Source organism: Anser anser, assembly GCF_964211835.1.
Source record: "Anser anser genome assembly, chromosome: 9".
NCBI lineage: Eukaryota > Metazoa > Chordata > Aves > Anseriformes > Anatidae > Anser > Anser anser.
The window spans coordinates 23,057,280-23,077,847 of NC_139729.1; the positions used below are offsets into that span (position 1 = coordinate 23,057,280).

Sequence of the window (20,568 nt, forward strand, 5' to 3'; positions counted from 1 at the left end):
AGCTAACGGAGGACAGAAGGAAAGGGAAAAAGCTCACAAGGGCCAGAATGACTGGAAAGGGACACGTGGCCCAGTGTCAAATCATCCCCGTGCAACCAAAGTCCATTTAAACAGCACATTTCTGGGGTTACAGAAGTAAAGCGGGACAGTGACATAACTAATGGGGGCAGAACCAAAACTGAGCTACTGTCTATGACCCGCTCTCCTTCAAACTGTCTTCTTTGGAATCATAAAGTGCAATTACTATTATCGTTTCTTTGTTCTCTTCTGGGCTTGCACTTCATCAGCCTGAAAATTATGACATTTCCTGAATACGTTTCAATGGCTTCTTAACCTTTCTAGCTCCCAAGTGCCCGTACACTGGCACTCTGCACTTGTTAGAGATTTCGGCAGTGAAGAGGTTAACCCCCCAAACCGCTAATAACAACAACAGTATTCACTGAGCCAGATAATCACTCACACAGAATTTCAATCCAAAGTCACTTAAAATTCCAAAGAAAGCACTGTATTTCTTTAAGGAAGTGACAGCATTTAGAAGAATATTCATAATTCAAACAACAGGCCCGAATCTGACTTACTGCTGAGTTTATCTATTTTTAATCAAGGGATATTAAGGTCTAGCTTTTGCTCTACTTTAGGTCAAACTTATTTTGCAACATGCCCCATAACAAATGCCCAAGTCCCGGGCAGAGTCGTGGTGGTCAGACCACTGGGGCAGTGCAGCCTGGGAGGGCTGCGGAGCATTTTTAGTAAATCGCCTGCTTCTTCCTTTCCTGATCAACTGCTGCTTGTGCTGCCAATCAGGCAAATGAGCTTGTAGTTTAGTATATCAAAGCTCTGAGCAGGAAAATGGCAACTAATATAGGTGAGCAAACTCTGGCAAAAAAAGAAAAAAATCGTTTCTGCTGTTTAAAACTGCAGAGGGGATTTCTGCACTGCCTGCTTCTTGGTCTTACTTTGCCTAGAGGGAAAGAGCCTTTTAATCCTATTTCTGTGCTCGGTGCAAAGCAGCGTGCACCTGCTTCCACGTGTGTGTCAGGAGCCTTCTTTGCTGTCAGATCCCCTTCCTGCTCCTCTCAGCTTGGCTTCTGTCTCCCCGCTCACCTCCGCGAGGGAATGGCCCTCGCCCGCCTCACCGCATCTCGGTAGCCATCGTTCAGAGATGTCAGGAGAAGAAACAAAATCAGCCTGTCAAAAACACATGACTGCTTCACAGTTCAAGGGGCAATGTTCTGCTTCACGTGCGAACGACACAGAATATAATACACACAGAAGGGGAGGCGAGGAGTTTCTGCTAACGGGCCCAGATTCAGGATGGGGGGACTTTTACAGTGACCTCGTCAGCATTCATCCCTTTCTCTGTAAAACACGAGCACACGTTTCCTATGATCTGGTATCAAAACGTGCTTTAGGCCAGGTAATGCCTCCTATACTTCAAGTCTTGCAACTGCAACACTGCAAGAATTGCCAGTTAATCGAGAGTTTCATGGCACTTTGAAGAAAAGGCAATTGATGCATCTTTTGTTTCCTTCTTTATGTGAGACTTCATCTTTGGAAACTTCATATCAAGAGACCGCAGGTGCTTCAGCACTTAAGTGTAGCAATTATTTTTTGTTTCAGAAGTTATTGTTTCTAGCAAAAATAACCTATTTGTGATTAATGAATGTCTCGGTTAATGACTGAAAAGTGTAGAACATAAACTTAATTCTCTTTCCTGTTCCACAGAGCGCAGCGGTTAATTGATTCATATGGAGGGGTACTTCATCGGAGTTTAGCATGGAGAAACAGGGAGAGGACCAAGAATTTAAAATCTAGCTTTACAGCCTAATGATTTCTTGTGAAATTTCCTGAAATAAACCTGCCTCTACACCAGCTATACAGCAATATTTCATGGATCCAAGGTGCTATATAGATCACGGGGCACTATCATTACTGGAAGCAGTCTCAGAGCAAGTCAATGTGCAAAATCTGATGCAGTATCTGTTTGGCTCATGCATCTGTCTTAGGTCTGGCCTTCAGCAGCTAAGTTCGGATTTTTAAAAATCCCCAACGCTTTAAAATAAATATGAAAACATGAATATGAATTTTGCAGTGAAATGAGACAAATTGTACTAGCTTTTCTTCGAGCTTTCAAATCTGTTTGTGGCTGTGTATGTACACAGATACACATAGATAAATGCCTGGTTCATATTCTGTTACCACTGGGTCCATCTTGTTGAGACCATTGCTTTGGGAATGAGGACTCTCAGGACTAAATTTTCATTGTGTCAGAGAGATCCCACTGCTGAATGGTATGTTCTGTTTCCCCATTCGCTATATTAATACTAATACATTAAAGACCTAAAGCAAAGATGTTGGCAGGAGCTAAAAAAATCTCTGTCACAGCACTGGAATGGAGCTTGACAGCTATGGTGGTGCTCAGCTTCTGGTTAAAGGGCAGCGGGTCCTCAGACAACAACCACGACCATCTGAGATCAGTGCTCGTGGGGGCTGCCTCAGCAGGGAACCTCGACACAGGATAGTGCAACCAGGGAGCCCTTCTGGCCACGGAGAGATGATCTTTTAGCAGCTCCGGGATCTCCTGCCTCTTGGAGGTTTGCTCCCATCCTTTTGTGGGACCTCCTGAAGTAGAGTAGATCCTGTAAGCCCCCATTGACCAAGCTTGGGTAAAAACGAACTGACGTGAACCAAGCGAATTAAACAAGAGGTTTGTCGAACCTGCCTGAATGCATCTAAAGTAACTAAGAGGAATGGGCATGAGTCACAGCCCTAGCAAAACTGGGAGCAAAGGCTGGAGGAGGAGCTCCAGGTGGCGGGTGGGAGGTAAGCAGCCGGTGCACGAGGGACTGGGGCCCCTCCGGCTGGGCCGTGCGTGGCTGCGGTCTGCCCTGAGCCACAGCCTGCCAGCGGGGTGCTGGCGTTAGCAGCAAAACCAGGGTGGGTGTGGTGGTGAGGGTGGCTGCCTGGTTGCCAGTCACGCCACGGGTACTCCGTTGTACACCAGTCACTTATTTCAAATCACCGAATGATGAAATAAGCCTAAAAATTGCATATGCCTCCCTGCCATTTCCAGTTACTTTTAAAATTAACTGAAGTGGGAGAAGAGAGATCATCTGTACGCCACGGAAAGTTGACGTGACAGAAGATGAGAAATCTGTGATCTTGAGGTTTCGGTAGCCATTTGGAAGCCATTCTGGCATATGCTATCCCTGCCCATCATTCCCACCCACGCCGGGGGACAGAAGGGGAGATGTTCTGTAGGGCTCCCCTGTATCCACACCACTTGAGGCACCTCCTGCACTGAGAGCATCACACAGACCTGGGCTACCACAAGAATTTCCTTCTCTCATCCCCCAGCACCTGGAGCTGCAGCATTTGGACATCCCGATATCCAGGCAGATCATCAAAACTCAGCATGTAAGGAAAGCCTCCTTATATTTTTTTCTTTTTTCATCATCTTGAACCAACTGTTGGATAGGTTTTTCCCTCTGTCTAAGTACAGGCTGTGCTTTCACATAGATCCTATTTTGCTCTGGGCTGAGCCTTCTAGAAAGATTCAGCAAGCTGTGCAATCTTCATCTTACACAATGCCCCTCTCCATTAAATATCTGCAGACAATTTTTAGGTGTAGGAATATAGAGAACAGAAAGTAATGACAGAAAGGCAATAGAGACAAATCCTTTTCCATGAGCTCTGTGAAATCTTTTCTCAAAATAACTTTGGAGGGGTTTTACTGCCAGATCATAATGTGGATGAATCACTTCTGATATTTCTGATAAAACAATATTCAAAACTTCAAAATCACTTCCAATTCATTTATGCCACCATTTAATTAGGGCTTCTGCAACATGTTACAAGGACGTCATTATCCCCTATAATTGTATAATAATTACAATTTTTAATGAAATAATTGCAAGTACACTAGATGTGTAGATATAATTATGATAATTACATAAATACCTGATTTTCAGCTAATAATTAAAGAAGGCCTTTACAAAAAGGGTGAAATTTAACAAATGGAAGCTTGCCAGAAAACAAATACAAACAATAAACGGCTGTCTCTCCTATAGATTTTGACTTACTAAATTCTCTCTTTATGTATGATAATATGATTTTTCCACACGTTATAAAATAGTATAAGGATAAAAAAATTATTTAAGCAAATATTAAATCATACAGAGAGACCTCAGTATTTTGCTGCCTCAGGGCCTGATCCCAAAACACTGCCATAAATATAGCCCAAACCTAATTATCCTATGTGATAACTGAGCATCTCACAAGACATTGAATTGTAAATTACCATCAAAAGAAAGAAAATATGAACAGCACCCACAACAGCATACAAACTGTCTTCTAATTCCTCTGCTGCCATAAAGGGACAGATCCTGGACCACCACAAAATACTCAGGAAAAGGCCCACGTGCAGGCCCTGACAGCTGCTGAGGGACTGCCAGCCCTCCTTCAGGGCACAGCACTCCAGCGCAGCTGCTGCTATAGCTTACCAGTCATACCGTCTATGATCTTCTCCCAAAATGCATCTTTTGGGTCAAATCTGCTGGCTAACAGAGAAAACCTGCAGGAGATTTTTTTCTCCCCCTGCCTTCCTTGGTAGACAGACCTTTACAAGGCAATTTCAATAAAAGACTTCCAGGGCTTTGACAGCTGAAGACCCAGAAATTCTTCAGCAAGGTAATTTTCCTTCTCCTCAAACACATACCTAAGACTAAACTCACTGTGCATTTACTGCACTAGCAGTATGAATAGGAAAGGCAAAAGCCATCCTCAGTAAAAAGCCCATTGAAAAACTCCAGCAGGGCAGATTCTGATTACTGCTCTGATAGCATGAAGGAATATTAGAAGAATTCCCACAGCAGAGGAATTAGCAACATGATTTACTGTTGCTGCTGAAGTTTGACATCACAGCAAAACTCTGGAAGGGAAAACAGCTCCAGCACCTGCACTGTACAGTTTCTGTACCTCTGGCAATCTCTGCATTCACTTATAGCAGCCCCAAGGAAGCTGGTTATGGCCAGAAACGTGATGCATTAGAAGACAGGTGCAAACATAGCTTAATGTCAGCTTTGTCCCACTTCTCTTAGTCTTGTATTGTTTGGGGCTGCTTCTCTTTAGGATAAAACTTCGTTATTAGAAGCATGAGAAAGTAATATATAAGATATTAAAACTAAAACAGAAGGAAATGGATTGATATCCCCCAAACAAATCTCATTTATGTTAAGCTCATTAAAGCAGTGGGGTTCTGAATGCAGAATATAATTAATAATATTCTATGTATCAAAGTAGAGGAGACATATATATTTGACAACATAAAGTAAGTGAAAATGAAGAGGGTTAAAGAATCACAAGTGAAAAGAATTTGGGAAAAAAATAGAATTATACTGGAGCAATATTCAAGTTATAAGAGGATTATTAACATCATAATTGAGATGATCTTTAAGAATGGCTTGACATCATGTTTCAAGCTTCAAAAAATATGCAAGGAACACTAAAAATGTTTGTATCCATGTGTATTATAAGGGAAAAAAAATGAAGGGCATGAACACAGAGAAGAGCAAAGGAATAACAAGACAGTACAGGAAAAAACAATGACAAAAAAGCAAGCAGAAAATCGCAGTTATCCAAAAGTCATGTGAGTTACTCAAAAATTCCCTCTGAAAATGCACAAACATACTTCTGTAGCTATTTCTTCTAAAACTTTGCCCAATCTGTCTTTATATGCTAAATTAGAAAAGAGCAGATTGAAAGGATAACCACAGCACAGTTATTTGCTGGTTACAACTGGCCCAACACAAGAAAGTCAATGGGAAGAAGCGCAAAGCTGTTTTATCTGACTTAGTATTAGCAGGGAAACAGCACTATTTTAGAGCCTTTGTGTGGGAGGATGTAGAAAATGAAAAGCAAGCAGTAAAATAATGGACAAGGAATGGAATTAGATCAGAATTTAAGACCTGATAGAGCTATAAGCACTGTCAAGGTGTATGAGCAAAACAATGAAAGCACGATGACTTTGTGGTCAGCAAGAGCTCAGGGCCTGAACAACTAGACATTTAGGGAGGACTTTGACCAGTGCTGATGGCATTTAAGATGACTGGAGTCTTAAAATGCACTCTGCAAAATCTTCTATTGTCAAGCATTGGCTCACCCAGAAAGAGGACTGTGGAAAGTACATCAGAGTTTAAGCATTTTATGTTATTTCAAATATGACATAAACCTACTGCACATCTTTGAAAAATGCTGCTAACTGACACTAACAGCTTTAGATTGTGAAAGGATGAAAAGGTCTGTACAAGACAATGTTTGCTTCATTATCTTCTTCAATGTATTACTAGTATAATAGGAAATACCGCTGTGGTATCTGAGGAATGAAAAACAGGAACACAGTGCTTCAAAAAGGAACAGAAAAATGGAGCAATCTTGGTGTTTCAGCAGATAGCACCAGCGTTCGGGATCAGGGACTACATCTGTGCCTGCAGGGATGAGTACCGGCCTCATGAGGGCAGAATGAGTTGGAGGAGCCAGCAAGGATGAATGGGGGCAAAACTTCAATGCGTACAGGCAACTATGACACAAATATATTACAGGCAAATCATTCATTATGATTTTTTGAAGCAGCCTAATGCAAAATATACATCCTGTTGTTGCTATACACCAAATAAGCACTGAAGCGTCTCTATGGGCTTTGACACTCACTTTCAAGTCACCACAAGCCCTGGAAATGGTCTGCAAATGCATGTTCTTAGCCCACTGGCAATGCAACGTAATTCGACAAAGCTGAGCCTGCAGTGGTGGAAGCACACACCTTAGACTTCCTTCTTTTCGTTCATATGACTGTGGAGAAAGAATATCTCAATCATTTTTCAACAGTATGGCATCTACAATTCCATCACTTTGATATTTAGAAAAAAAAGAACCTGATAATCAACCAATAAATTTTGCCAGTGTAAATACACATTTCACCAGGTACTTGTGCTTTTCCCATTGATTTCAGAGCTGAAAAAGGAGTATGGAAAGAAGTTTATTTAATAATGGCCATGCAACTGTATAGGTTGCATTAAATTCTTCTTCCAAAACTGGATTGTAAGTCAAACAGTTCTGAGGTAAATACAGACCTGGAACAAACATCCGACAGAAGCAAAGGGTAACAGGCTAAATTGGACTCTTTTCATATCTTCCTAGATTTATGAAAAATGTTTCATGTTGCTAGGCTTAAAAGCCTTGAAGTTATCTGTGCCATTTATGAATCACAATTGATGTAAGATATTCTCTATGGAAAACAATGAATGTTCAGTGCAGGATGAGATGATAGCACTGTGATTTTTGTTTCATTTCTGAGAGTGTATTTGTATGTATGTATATACGTTCCTATGCATCCATAGTAATCACAGCCATAACCCAGAAAGTATGGTGGTAGGAGCTTTGCTCTCTGAAAATCAAGTAGCCCATTAGGAGGCATAAATATTAATAGAGCTGTCTCATACTACACTCTCAAATGAGATAGTTCAGATCATGATTCTTTGCATTTAAAATTTATTCACTGCACTGACTAGAATAAGAAACAGAATCCACATGCGAAGTCACTGATGTTGGGCAGTCTCCTGGCCACTGGTAATTCCTAAACATAAAAGTACAGATCAAGTGATTTCTTTCCTTATTCCACTCCCAATTCTCCTACAAACACTAATGTCTCCCAAACTAATTCCATGATATCCAGCATATATCATATTTTCTATGAAAATCACTCTTTCACATCTTCACATTCAGAAATCTTCAGGCAATACGAATGCTTTTGTACAGGTTCCTAGCAAAAGGCACACTGTCATCCCAAGTGCAGAATACATATCTGGGCTTCCTTTTAGTGGTCACACCAGTGATGATTTTCAAAATTCCTTTTTATAATTGTTGTTAGAGTTTAAAGTAGGAAATTCACAGTCCAAACTCTTGCAATGCAAAGAGGTGGGTATGCGGGATATATGGCATTGAAAAAACAGAAGCTTGCAGCTAAAGTAGAATGTACAATCCTCCTAAGAGATAATACGTTACCCTGCCATTCTGGATCACAAGTAAAATATTCATGCTTTGACTATAAATGTAAAATAGATATTAGAAACACTAAACAGAGTGCAAAACTGTTCAGCTGTTTCCTAGAAATTATGCAAAAGTTTGCATCATCAAAGAGATTCAGGAAGTACCACATGATCAACAATGTAATTAATATCAGTGAGTAAAATGGTGTTATCTAGGATATAATCTCAATTCCATTAGAACTTACAACTGTGGAGTCTAGCCTCTAAGAAAATAACACAAAATTAATTAGATGCATTTATAAAGATTTTGTAAAGCCAGCCCTAGCAAATAGAGGTATTCTGCTTGTATGCATACCCATAACAGAATTAGCAACCTCTGACCTTCACATATATGATTCTACATGATAAGCAAAAGACATGAAAACATATGATCTTCCATTACTTGCTGAATCAGTAAACTGAAAATGTAATATACTGAAATATAAGCAATGATACTGAGCAGAAATCATGCTATATTGCCTCCTTCTTTTTCACCCAGCTCCCATCCTATCATTTTGTAGTCTCTGCAGCGCACATATCAAAATCCCACCAACACATGGTAATGGTTATAATTCCCATTACAACATCTAGCATGACTTGCAGATAAAATTGCTTTCATTTCTACATCCATCTTCATCAGATTACTTCCTGTTCATCAAAATTTTTAATTTCCTCATGTCCCTCAGCTGACAATTAAATATAGCTACTAATTTGTTTATCTAATAAAATCTATTTCACATAATAAGAAAGCACTGAACAGTATATAAGATAGTGTACTGTTGGTGTGGTCACTTCTAATTTATATATCCTCTATTAATTAAGCAGATGGTATCAAAATCTGTCTCTCACTTTCCTATTTTCTCTTTTTAGTAACTTTCTTCACTAAGTGTAATGAAATGACTCCAAACTAAATCCAGCAAAAGAGGCAGTATTGTTCCTTTCTTCCTTCTCATACAAAACCATTGCATGCCATTTCCAAGCTAGTGTTGCTAGTAAAATGCCCTTACTCTATTGCAACTTTGTTCTACAACATGATTCATTTTACTACTAGGTTTGAAGGCAATCCAGGCCAAGGGTAACTCGAGGCTGCATATGGGTGAGCAGAGGGTGAGCTACTCCAAGAACAAGGATGACTACGGCTCTGCCAACTGCCCAGGCTAAAGGTATTCAGGAGTTCTCTGCACTTGTCAGCGAGAAAAGTAGGCTTCTGCTGCTCTTTATTGTGCTGTTATGTGCAATGAATTTGACTGGCAAGGCACCTACTGAATTTCAAATAACTCTCTCTTTATTCTCCTTCAGGCTCACAGGACAATAAACATGACTCTGTCATCTACTGGGCTCTCCTTCCCTTTATTTTTGCTTTTTTTTTCTGATTTTTTTTTAAATATCCTCTCATAGGAAAATATGCTTTCTGAGAACAATGATGGAGATCTGCATCTTTATTTATGACTTTGTGAATCAGCGTCTGGGTGATAGGAAGTGAAAGTTGCTCAGCTAATTACACACGCTTGATGAACTGCGTAATAACTGCTGCAGCATTGCACATTAATTGAATGCATATAAATGACAGCAGTTATTCTAACTTGAATGATGTGTGAAGAAGTGACGTTGCTCACCGTACCCTGATTATCTTTGTTTCCAACTTTGGGAATACAGCTTAAACAACTGTATTTTACAGCAGTGAGAAAAAAATCCCCAATAGAAACATCAGCAGTTGACTCAAAGCCCAACACTTTAAAAACAAATGGAACTGCCTTAAGTTACTGAAAGTGGATTTAGACATCTAAAAAAGCATACACTGAGCGACTCCAATTAACAATTAATAATTAACAACTAACTGCAATTAACAGTCAGTGGGAACTGCAAGAGCAAAAAAACCTTGGAAAATAAGGCCACCTTCATTTAGATGCCTAGATATGGCCTTAAAAAACTAATCTGAGTTAATAGAGCTGGAACAATTTCCTGCTACGACACTTTCCTAAAATGCATTTTTCTGGAGTGGCAGCAACAAATAGCAACTTATATTAAAAATATGGATTCCAGATAATAGATAATTGTATATTTCCACTGTTCTGTTTACCCTAAGTGCTCTAAATTCAAATGGAGTCCAATTGTTACACAGCACATTATTATAGATATAATAAAGAAAAATAACTTGTTACAAAACAAATGTGTACAGTAGTACAAAATTAGTACTTTAAAGTAGTTACCAAATACCTGCTTCAAAACAATACCAAAATCCATACCTTCTATGTCACGTATCAATTGCTTTGGGAATTTGCAAATGTCCACAAAGAAATCTGCAAATTCTCCCATGGTAATACTAAAACAGTAGAAGCCAAGTTTCCAAAGCTTCCAGAGCAGCCTAGTTTCCAAAGTATCATGTCACAATATTTCAACATTTCTCTTCATCCCTATTAAGAGACTTTCACTTTTACAAAGAGAGCCGTAATCACAAAATACAGGAAATCAGCACTCACTTTTCGAAATGTGTAAAGGAACAGAAGTGCTTCACAAAAACGTTCCAGGAAAGTTAACGCTGGTCCAAGAAAATAGAGTGCATCAGGTAGGAAGTCAATGCGGATTTTCAGTTCTGCTTTGCTACGATTCCTAATAGCCGTTTTGCAACACCACTGGGTTATAGACCTGTGGAGTTGGGTCACCAACTTCAGTGGCCCCCAGGCATGAGAGCCACCTCCAGTGCATGCATATACAACATAAGGTGTCAACGTATGAGGGACAGACACTCCTCTAAACCATGAGGCCAAGACAGAGAAGCTGCCAATAGGGTCAGCTTAAGACAGTGAAAGAGAGATGATCAGTGCAACTGAGTTTAGGCTTTACAAATGTTATCTTCTCATCAGCTTTACACAGTCCTCTCTTTAAATACTTTTCTGGCTTTGTTAGGACAAATAGCCCCTAACTGTTCACGTCATAGCATCAGCAAATCAGCCTCTTTCAGCTGCATTATATGTTCTTCCTTTGCAAGGTTTCGATTTTTCCCCCATTTTTTTTTTGTCCACTGTATACATACCTCCTTTTCTACAAATTTTCTTGCCGGGTTTTCTGGCACATTCCTTGGATATTCTTTTGACTGAAAAATGAATAGAAGACTAGAAAATAACATGGAGCTCCGTCACAGACAGTAGGAGCATGCAACACCACTATCTAACTTAAATATGACCTGCTTTATTAGGTGCGGAAGAATCTCAACCTCTTGTGCCTGCACATGCAATGGATAAGATGTTGATGCATCTTCCCAGAAGTCAGTGGGTGGCAATGAGAATTAGGTACCAACTTTGACCTAAAAATACACGTGCTGTGGGAGAAAAAAAAACAACGAGTGTAGACAGAAAATTTTAAAAAAATAATAAAAGGACAGATGCATACAAAGAAAAGCAGCATGCATACATGTAATATGCTGGCATGCAAACAAAGAAAGCCATGCACGCTAACGGTACACATGAATTAATATTGTTAGAACGTAGAACAGGAAAATAAAAAGATCTCCCTGTTTCGCCTGTTGTTAACTCACCATCCTCAGTTGGGACATAGATATTTAAATAGAGGCAGTCTTCATTCTGATCTTGTACATAGGTGGAAACTACATCCAAGTTATTAGTAAACCACACGGGAAGCATGACTTCAGGCAACCTGCCTTCTATAATGTTCTGGGGACACACTGGAGCAAACTGAGTGGTATTTTTGATATCTGCCCAGGGAGACGGAGGCTCAGGAGGTTGGAAGCGGCGCTCCCCTGTTGGAGGGGCAGCATACGGAACCCCAAGAAACTGAATAACAGGCCCCAAAATTTCATTATTTAGTTCCTTCTTAATCCCTCTTATCTTGCCAAAGTTGGTGGTCACCACTGGGTTGGTATCATCCAATTTTTGGGAGGACACAGCTGCAGCGTGAAGCAAAAATCCAAGTATAGAGAAAGCAAAAGTGGCATTCAATCCCATGTGTAACAGGCGGACTATCATCGCTCTCCATACACAGTTCAGCCACATGGATCTTGGAAAGGCCATGGTCCCACATTAGTTGTGTGACTACAATGAAGCAATCTTATTTGTATCCACTGGTGTAAAAAGAGGGCAACCAAAGGAAACAGATCAAGTTTCCTAAATAGGAGCCTGTCAGAAAAATCTCAAAAGGCTTTTCATGCGGTAAGTATCTTCCATTGATTTCACACTTATTGAAGCTGCATCTTCACTCAGCACTATTTATCAGACTACATCCTATTGACAATTCTGTTTTCCATAGCAGCAATATGAAGAGAGCGGCCATTTACTGCAGAATCCCCTCTTATAAATCAAATCCAGTTAGCCGCAGGTCTATATCCTGGAGAAAATGAAAATAAATCATTAGTATGAAAGAGCTAATATGAGCAGAGTGATAACTAGGTGTTTCACAAGTTATGTGCATACATTAATAGCTGCTAGAGTCGTGTAAGTAAAATTGCACTAGTTTATGGTACCATGAGATGGCGGGTGAAGCACTGATTACTGGATTATCTATAATGTCACCTGCTGAATTTACAGAGGTTTTCCAGAAGAAACAGGTCTGACAGAAAATGCATTTTTAAACTTCAACTTTTCAAGAACAAGCACTTTGCTGTCAGGCCCAATTAAATAAGTGTTTGCGTTAATATTTTATTTAAGCGAATCATCTTATAATCAATTTTCACCTTGTTTGCACAAGTTTAGTTATCAAAAAGAATGGAATTATTTTTTAAAGCAAAAGAGTGAAATTAAGATAGGCATACTGAAGACTCTAAGCATTTTATTTCACCAAAGGCAGATTAGAATACAAACATTTGTTTGCTTATTTTAAATACAACCTCTGATTCAAACATTAAGGCAACCACCATATTTTTATAAGAATAACATAAATTACCATACTTTCTATGGTATTTGTTTCCCCACAGTTTGCTGACAGCTAACGAAAAACACCTGAATTTTTGGCAGAGTGAAAGACTCACAACAGCAATGAAGGTCCACAATCTGCTCCCACCGAAGTGAATGGCAAACTCTGAATTTGCACAGAAGTATGATTGGACCTCAGCATTTAAAAAAAAAAAAATGATCTGGAAAAGGGTATCAACAGGCACTTGAGTGATGGAGCTGTATATCACAATTTTTACTTCAGACCAATCCTGTACTGCTTTTAAACTACTCACAAATGAAAACACACAATCAATGCACGCATTTCCTACCATCCAAAATTTACAATATAAACAATAAACATTCCCATAGGACAGTAGAAATCCATATACCCACCCGCATGCCGACTGAACAGTACCCTAGAAAAATAATCAGTTAGGATCAGGGACTGCATAATCTCAAATTCCAGATTCTATTTTCAACTGTGTTAGCTCAGAGGTTGTCACACAAGGCTGTGTTCCAGCACTTCTGAAAATTGCTCAGTGCATATCATTATATCTTCCATATTCATGTTAAACATATTTCTAACACGATTTACAATATTCTATTATTTAAAATGCAGTGTGATACACAACATAGCGGTGTAATTTTACGCTCCCTATTAAGCAGTGTGTAAAACACAAGAAATGTGTTTTGCTTTGCATAGGAAACATTTTAAACCACCTGCTTTTGAATAGCATTGGCAGCTTTAATGAGAATTGTTTTTTTATCATGTCTATACACATTGTAGAGAGAATTCAAAGGAACGGCTTGTCTAATAGTCAGACTACCCTGCAGTTTGGGTTATTAAAAAGGAGATTGTAAAAGCTATATAGGACAGCAGGAGATTTGGTTCATGTCTAGTGTTCCTTTAGCTCTGAACAATCTATCTCAGGAGGCAATAAGGAGATAGATGAAGCTTTTCCACAATTTTCTCTCTCCCTTTCTTTCTCTGCTAATTCTAACACCTTCACTGTGAAACTGCATTAACAAACAGCCTTATATCCTTCACTCTCCAGCTTCAAATTCTCAGTGTTTGCTGGAAGCACACCAATTTAGCTGCAGAAAATAATTCCCCAAAGTTAATGTACGTGTTTACATTTCGTTCAATAAACTTGCACACAGACTGGCATCAAGACAATTACCTCTCAGAAGATTGTTGCTTTGTTGCATTTCAAATTTTACAGGTAGTAGGATATCACTTGAGAAAAAGTAAAGACAGAGGACGTAGACACGTGCTGGAGCAGAAGGCACCTAGTACAATTCTGCTCTTCTGTGCCGATGTGCAGTCATGGAATAGTAGGTCATGGGAAGATGGACGCCTATTCCTCAGTCATGTTCCAAACCTCCATATATTTAACCTTTTCCATTACGTCTTAAAAACATGTATTTTTTATTTCTGTCACTCTGTGCTCTTTTTAAAACTCTGAGGTCTCTCCACTTGCAAATAGTAGGAACTGAATCTCAGCAGCTCTGCTGAGAAATGGCATGCTCTGGGGAAGGTCTGAGGAGAAACCGAATTCAACATAGATGTGCCCAGTAGTATCTTCATTTCAGGCTGCTGAGTTTTCCACAGCTGAATGTGGAAAATGACCAAGATGCTACTAACAATTCATCTAGCACTATCACCCTCAAAGTCTTAGACCTGTTTTCAAGTCAAAGACAATTTTGTAACACACTTTTGGTACCTAAAGTGGTAAGTTTTAACAACGATGTTGGAAATTGCATGAGTTAATCAGAACAGAGACATATTTCAGACTGCAAGACCGGGGCAACACTTCTTCCTTTAACTTATTCTAAAGTAAAATTATTATTTATGTAAATTCAAAGCAAATCATAGAGCTGGGCTATAGTTTTAAACTTGTCTATAATCTGTTTCTCTGTTTCAGCTGAACATCTCTGCTGTGATTGAAAGTTCTGTTTTGCCTTACATGAAACAAGTTTTGCTCTAAGACAGAAATGAGACTAAACTGGTAAGACTAAAATGTTTGGCTATCCTGATTAATTAACTCTTGGGCACTAGCTAGCTTCGGCAAATAGATGTATAGGCTATACAGGGCAGTAAATTGTAAAGCACTTGCAGAGTTGGAATCAACAGATTTGCATTGTGTTTGTAACTTGAATTGTAGGCTTGTGTTTTTCCCCACAAGCTTTTCTTTCTCAATGATTAAGTAACAGTTTATTGCTGAGACTCAGAGAGGTCAGACATTCGAGCGTGTTGCTGGCTGCCCTGATGCTACATTATAAACACAAACTCACGCAAATCAGGAGACTGAGATTACTCAAATCTTTGGAGACTTTCATGCCAAAATTTTACATCCAGCACTAGGTGGAAAGGCAAAGCAGGGATGCCAGACTGGAGCATGTCAGTTGCTCAGCATCAATGTTGGACGAAGTTTTCCTTAGTCCTCCAGCAGATGATCTATACAGGACTTTCCTCTGGTATCTGGACTTCAAATGACTGATCAGGAATTGGTGGAGGCAGAAGCAATAAACAGGAGGAGGAATGATCAGGGAGATGGGCAGTAGAATAAACTAAAGAGTAATGATGATCAATTTGGGCCAAGGTATAAAGCTTCGGCATCAGAAAACTGGACCGGAGGAGGAGGAGAAGCATTTTCAGATTTTATTATTGTCTAGATGTGAGGATCACAATTGTTCCCTGTGGTAACGCAAATGAATTCTACTGTAAAAGGTATTTGATAAAGTCTTTCACGGTCTTTGGAACAGTCTATGCTATACAGAGGTTTTTTCTGTCATCCATTATTTTATTATCTTCCCTTCTGAATTTGAATTACTTTATAGCTCCAATGCTGAAATACTTTAGAGCAGCATTTAGTATGCCGGGGAGCGAACAGTCCAAGATAACTTCAGAGCACCTTTGCATTTCCAATGACACTGGGCATCCCACAACAGGTCGCATCTGCTGCTAACTGCGGCAGCCAAGCTCCTCTTTGTTACTCGTGCACAGAGCTTCAAATCTTAAGGGATGTCTTGAACTGAACCACCTGTCAATAGCTCCAACGGATTAATAAAACCTTCAGTGGGACCCAAGGCTTCTGGCCATATGCCAGGCATTATTACGATATCTTTACAGCACCGGCTGTTTTCTTTTAGCTGAAGATGTACTCCATGATTTGATATTCATGCTTAAAAATTCCTTTCCACTTCCATTTTGCCAGTAAATCCCAATTGCACAAGTATTCACAGAAAGTGATTGTAAGAGTTTTGAACGCCGCACAATGCTGCTTCATCTCAAAACACAAATACAGTTTTGCAGAACCAACTACATTTGCATCCGTTTTTCCTTACAACAGTCTCTACTTAGGACTAAGAGCCCAAAGATGTTTCACGTCTCTAAAAGGAAATCTGTGTTCTAAAATAGGCTATAATCCCACACAGGAACATGGCCAGCGAAACAGAGCCATTAAAGGGACAACTCCAACCCAGGGTGAACACCAGATCGGTGTGACAGACCAACTGTCAACACGATCGGGCAAATCCTCAAGAGATGCATCATGGAATTTCCTATCTCTTCTCTCCCATTTCAAGTTAGCAAAGGAAGCATTGTATCAAATACGGTACATTTTTTCTCTGTGTACCAGTAAAGATTTAGAAACAGACCCTGCTCTTGGGTACTTCCATTAATGCTTGGTGAAGAGATTTATATGTGGTTAGATCAGAAGATGAACTATTTGTGTTTTAAAAAGCAGGGGTATGCAGTAATAATAGAGGAGACTGCAACCCTGAATTGCACAGACCTTGGAAAGACACAGGTCTGGTTAGCTTCAGAAAGCAGCCACAAATCCAAACCTATTGAAATGCACAGCCTTTGCTGAGATTGCCAACAAAGGTACAAGACGTTATTCTGATGGGGTCACAGGCCCACCCCACATTAGTATGAGATTACAAGTGTTATGCTACACAGGTCCACAAACAACCCAGTAGTAAGGATTTCCAAACGCTTCAAGCTGTGCAAATATATCACTCACAGATCAGAGACTCTGATCCCTCAATGTGATTCTCACATTTGCCTCTATTTAACGTTACATTTTGTACACAAAACCTTCCAACCAAATTAGTAAAAAATATAAGTGTATATATATGAATACATTATTCAACACAGTGAAGCACAAATTAATGAAAAGTTGAATTAAACCGAGTTGATGATATAAGACCCATTTAAATTGTCATGTATTTTTCAGCTTCACTATATTTTTGTTCTTCCCCATTAGCAGGAATATTCACTAATGCTAACTCATTATTAATTAGTATTTTCATGATCAAAAGATCTCTTTAAATAATTTCTGCAACTTAGTTTGCCAAAATAGGAAGGCTTCTGATCATAATTTTCTATTAAGCTGTTTTTGAATCAGACAAATTAAACCTATGAGAAGAAGAGGGTCACTTAAGTCTTATCATCTTCCATTTACTCATATCAATAAATCATTTTCTTAAAATAGTTCTACTTCTTAGCTGAAGTAATTGTTTATATTACCAGAAGCTGGCCACAATTTTTTAATGTGGACTGTAACTGTCTGACATTTTGCACAGTAAGTAGGTAACGAAATGGTGATTTTACCCATAACAGAAAGAGTGGGTAACTCTGTCACTTATGTGTAAAGTTTTAGACAGCTAAGTAATACAGATTTAAATTAAAAATGACAGATGCACTGGCTTGGAATATAATGGGCACTGAAGTGAACCTTTATTCTTTTTAGCAGCTTATGGTTAACTCTTAAATGGACCACATTTATACTCACTTTTGAGCACTACAGCTATTCAGCTAAATGATCAGATGGCTATTGTGTTGATGACAGTAGTGTGCTTCAGGACATGAAGATTTTTTGACCTACTCTAGAAACTGAAGTGAACTCATCCTAGTCATAGGTCACACTGGAGAAAAAAAATATCCCAGATGTTTCCCATCTAAGATCTTCAATACTGAAATCTGTACACTGTATAAAGCCAAGTTAATTTAACTTTCTTTGATTAACACTTTATAAAACATACACACACTTCCCATCTGATCGTTCCAGCAGAGTATACCAGAACTCACACAAAGATCCCTGAAACTAGGTGTGCTTTTTCTGTCTCTTACAGGTGAAAAATTAAGTTCCAAAATTAGTAACAAAGTTCACTATCTGACCTATATTTATGGCCAACCCTTGGTTCACCAAGGTTAATCATATGAGAAACATAAGTTGGTTTTTGTTAACTACCTTTAATACAATTATAATACCAACAATAATGCTATCTTTAATGCAAGTTCATCACCTAAGGCAAGCTTTCACACCAGATTCAGAATAAAGATGCCACTTTTTATTTTCCTATACTGAGGCATTAGGAATTCATGATTAAAAAAGCTAAAATACAGTTAGTACCATTTCTCAACAGATAACTGAAAACAAAGATGCTTGAATGAGCTCAGATTTGTCTATGAATTGCTCATCTATCTGGATGCCATATAATAAAACTTTCAAACCATACAAAATCCTTGTAGAGTTGAATCAATAGCTAGCTCTTCAATATGATGAATTTAAATATATAAAAATAAAAAAAAACTTCCTTGTGGCAGAAAAAAAAAAGAGCAAATGTTTATCTTACTCGATCAGATCCTGGTCTCAGCTCCATCAGTGTAATCGAGATCAAATTCCAGCTCATTATAAAAGCCACAGAGGTATAAATATAATTTGTTAATCACAAACCCAACATCTCTAACTCAAGTTCGAAAGTGCTCTTGAATGGTGTTACCATGCTTACAGAACTGTAGAGTGCACACTACATTTAGACTGCAATATTGGCATTATAGGGATCCATCAACTTGAGAATGCATTTCCTGTGATGTAGCATTCTGTACATCTGTGACTTTACTTGCATTTGTTCCAAAGTGAATTTCATGCTTAACTTGTTTTTCTTAATTAAACTTCCTTTAGCAGTTTCTAATATGTGCATTATTAAAACTCATTAGTCCCATTCATGCCTGCCTGTCATTTTTGGCTTCACATTCATGTATTGAAGTGCTCTGTTGTTCTATATAGGAAGCAAATTAAATAATAAATATGAGAACTTGAACGTTTTATGAGTGTCAGTATGAGAAAGTGGCTGCAAGGCCCATAAGGTTTCACACAAAAAAAGCATTACAGCTAAAGCTAACATGCTGACACATCTCTGATCTATAAAGTCTGCAGTAATGGTAGCAGTAAAGTGTTGTGCCATAGACGGGGAATTTTTCTCTCACACAAAATAGAAATAGGATATAGCACAGACTATATTTACTGTTGTAAAAAAATTTCAAATAAAATTTCCCAAAAGCTTAGAATATAACACCATTAAATGTCTGCAAAGATTTACTCTTTCCATCTGACTTCATGTGTAGCTCCTATTATTCAACTCCTTGTCCTGGTTTCATTTTCTACTACCATCTGTGAGAAAGGCGCTTCCTTAAGTTATGGACCTAGTCTCAGGTCTACTGTGGTCATGTCCTGGTCATGTTGACCATGACTCCAGTGACAGAAGTGCTTCCTAACCCAGCAGTGGGGCTGCATGGTGACTATTTCAGGGCTTGAGTTACTGCTCTGAAAAAAGAAAAGCTCCACCCCATGATGCCTGCTTTACACAGGTCTGAAGATGCCAAAACATTCATTATATTTATACAGTAGGGTTTCTCTGAAAGAAATAGTCAATCCCTCCTCATAAATATTTCTAACGCTATGTATCTATATAAAACTACTGGTTTCAAGAACATTTTTTTTGGAACTGGTTGATAGTGTTGGGAAGGGGAGAGTCGAAGAATGACTTGAAGTTCAGGTATCGAAGCAGAAAGCTTCAGAGGAGATGGAATTAAATAAAAGTACAAAATACACCATAACTGTATTCCCCTCATTAAATTCCCAGAACCAGTTCAACAAGTGGGTTAATGGAATCTCTGGGCAGGATGTGATTGAGTAGATTTAGACAATATATTTTTACATTGCCTTTTAAGTTCTCTGCTTGGTTAAGGGATATGAGTCACTTGAAATATAATATTTTAAAGTGTCCTTGATCATTTTTATGCTTTTACAAGCACGTGTTGCTAATTTCAAAGCATTAGATTCTCCTTTATAATGGTGCAGAAGACCTAACCAAGCATCAATGGAAAGTAACAGACTACCCAAAGGCAGCACTAAAACTGATTATGCAGAAAATGTTACAAGAACAAAACAGAAGAATTCCACAAACGGGGGTAAGGGAGCTCCAATTGCTTTTCTTTTAATGGCCTCATCTTTCATTTGCCCATAGCAGTGGAAAAAAACACTTTACACGGAGGTATGCAGGCCAGGACTTTACATGGACTGATCACCAAAAGGATATTTACAACAAGTGCAGTGTCCCCTGGTTTCACACAGATGGTGTCACTTTACACCACCAGCTTTTTTTTCCTTTTTTTTTTATTTTTTTTTTTACCTGAACAGTGGCATGTAAGAGTAGGTGAGCAGGAAACCTTCAAGATGGTACTAAGTAGCCAACTAGTCACTTTTTATCTTTGGATAATACACGGCACATCATTAACTGGTGATTCATAA

General features: G+C 38.9%; 1 protein-coding gene across 9 annotated transcripts in view; it reads right to left on the reverse strand.

The window, feature by feature from the left end:
- The window catches only part of NLGN1 (neuroligin 1), a 383,440-nt gene that overhangs the window by 290,257 nt on the left and 72,615 nt on the right, over window positions 1-20,568 (reverse strand). For 5 of the 9 annotated variants that reach the window (XM_083848864.1, XM_083848867.1, XM_083848865.1 and 2 more), the window contains exon 2: window positions 11,617-12,422. In XM_083848864.1, coding sequence (XP_083704990.1) covers window positions 11,617-12,109 — 493 coding nt within the window. In that variant the 5' untranslated portion in view covers window positions 12,110-12,422. Of the gene's footprint in view, window positions 1-11,115; window positions 11,176-11,616; window positions 12,423-20,568 lie in introns of all 9 variants that reach the window. The other 4 variants (XM_083848861.1, XM_083848862.1, XM_083848857.1 and 1 more) reach the window with 1 other exon arrangement.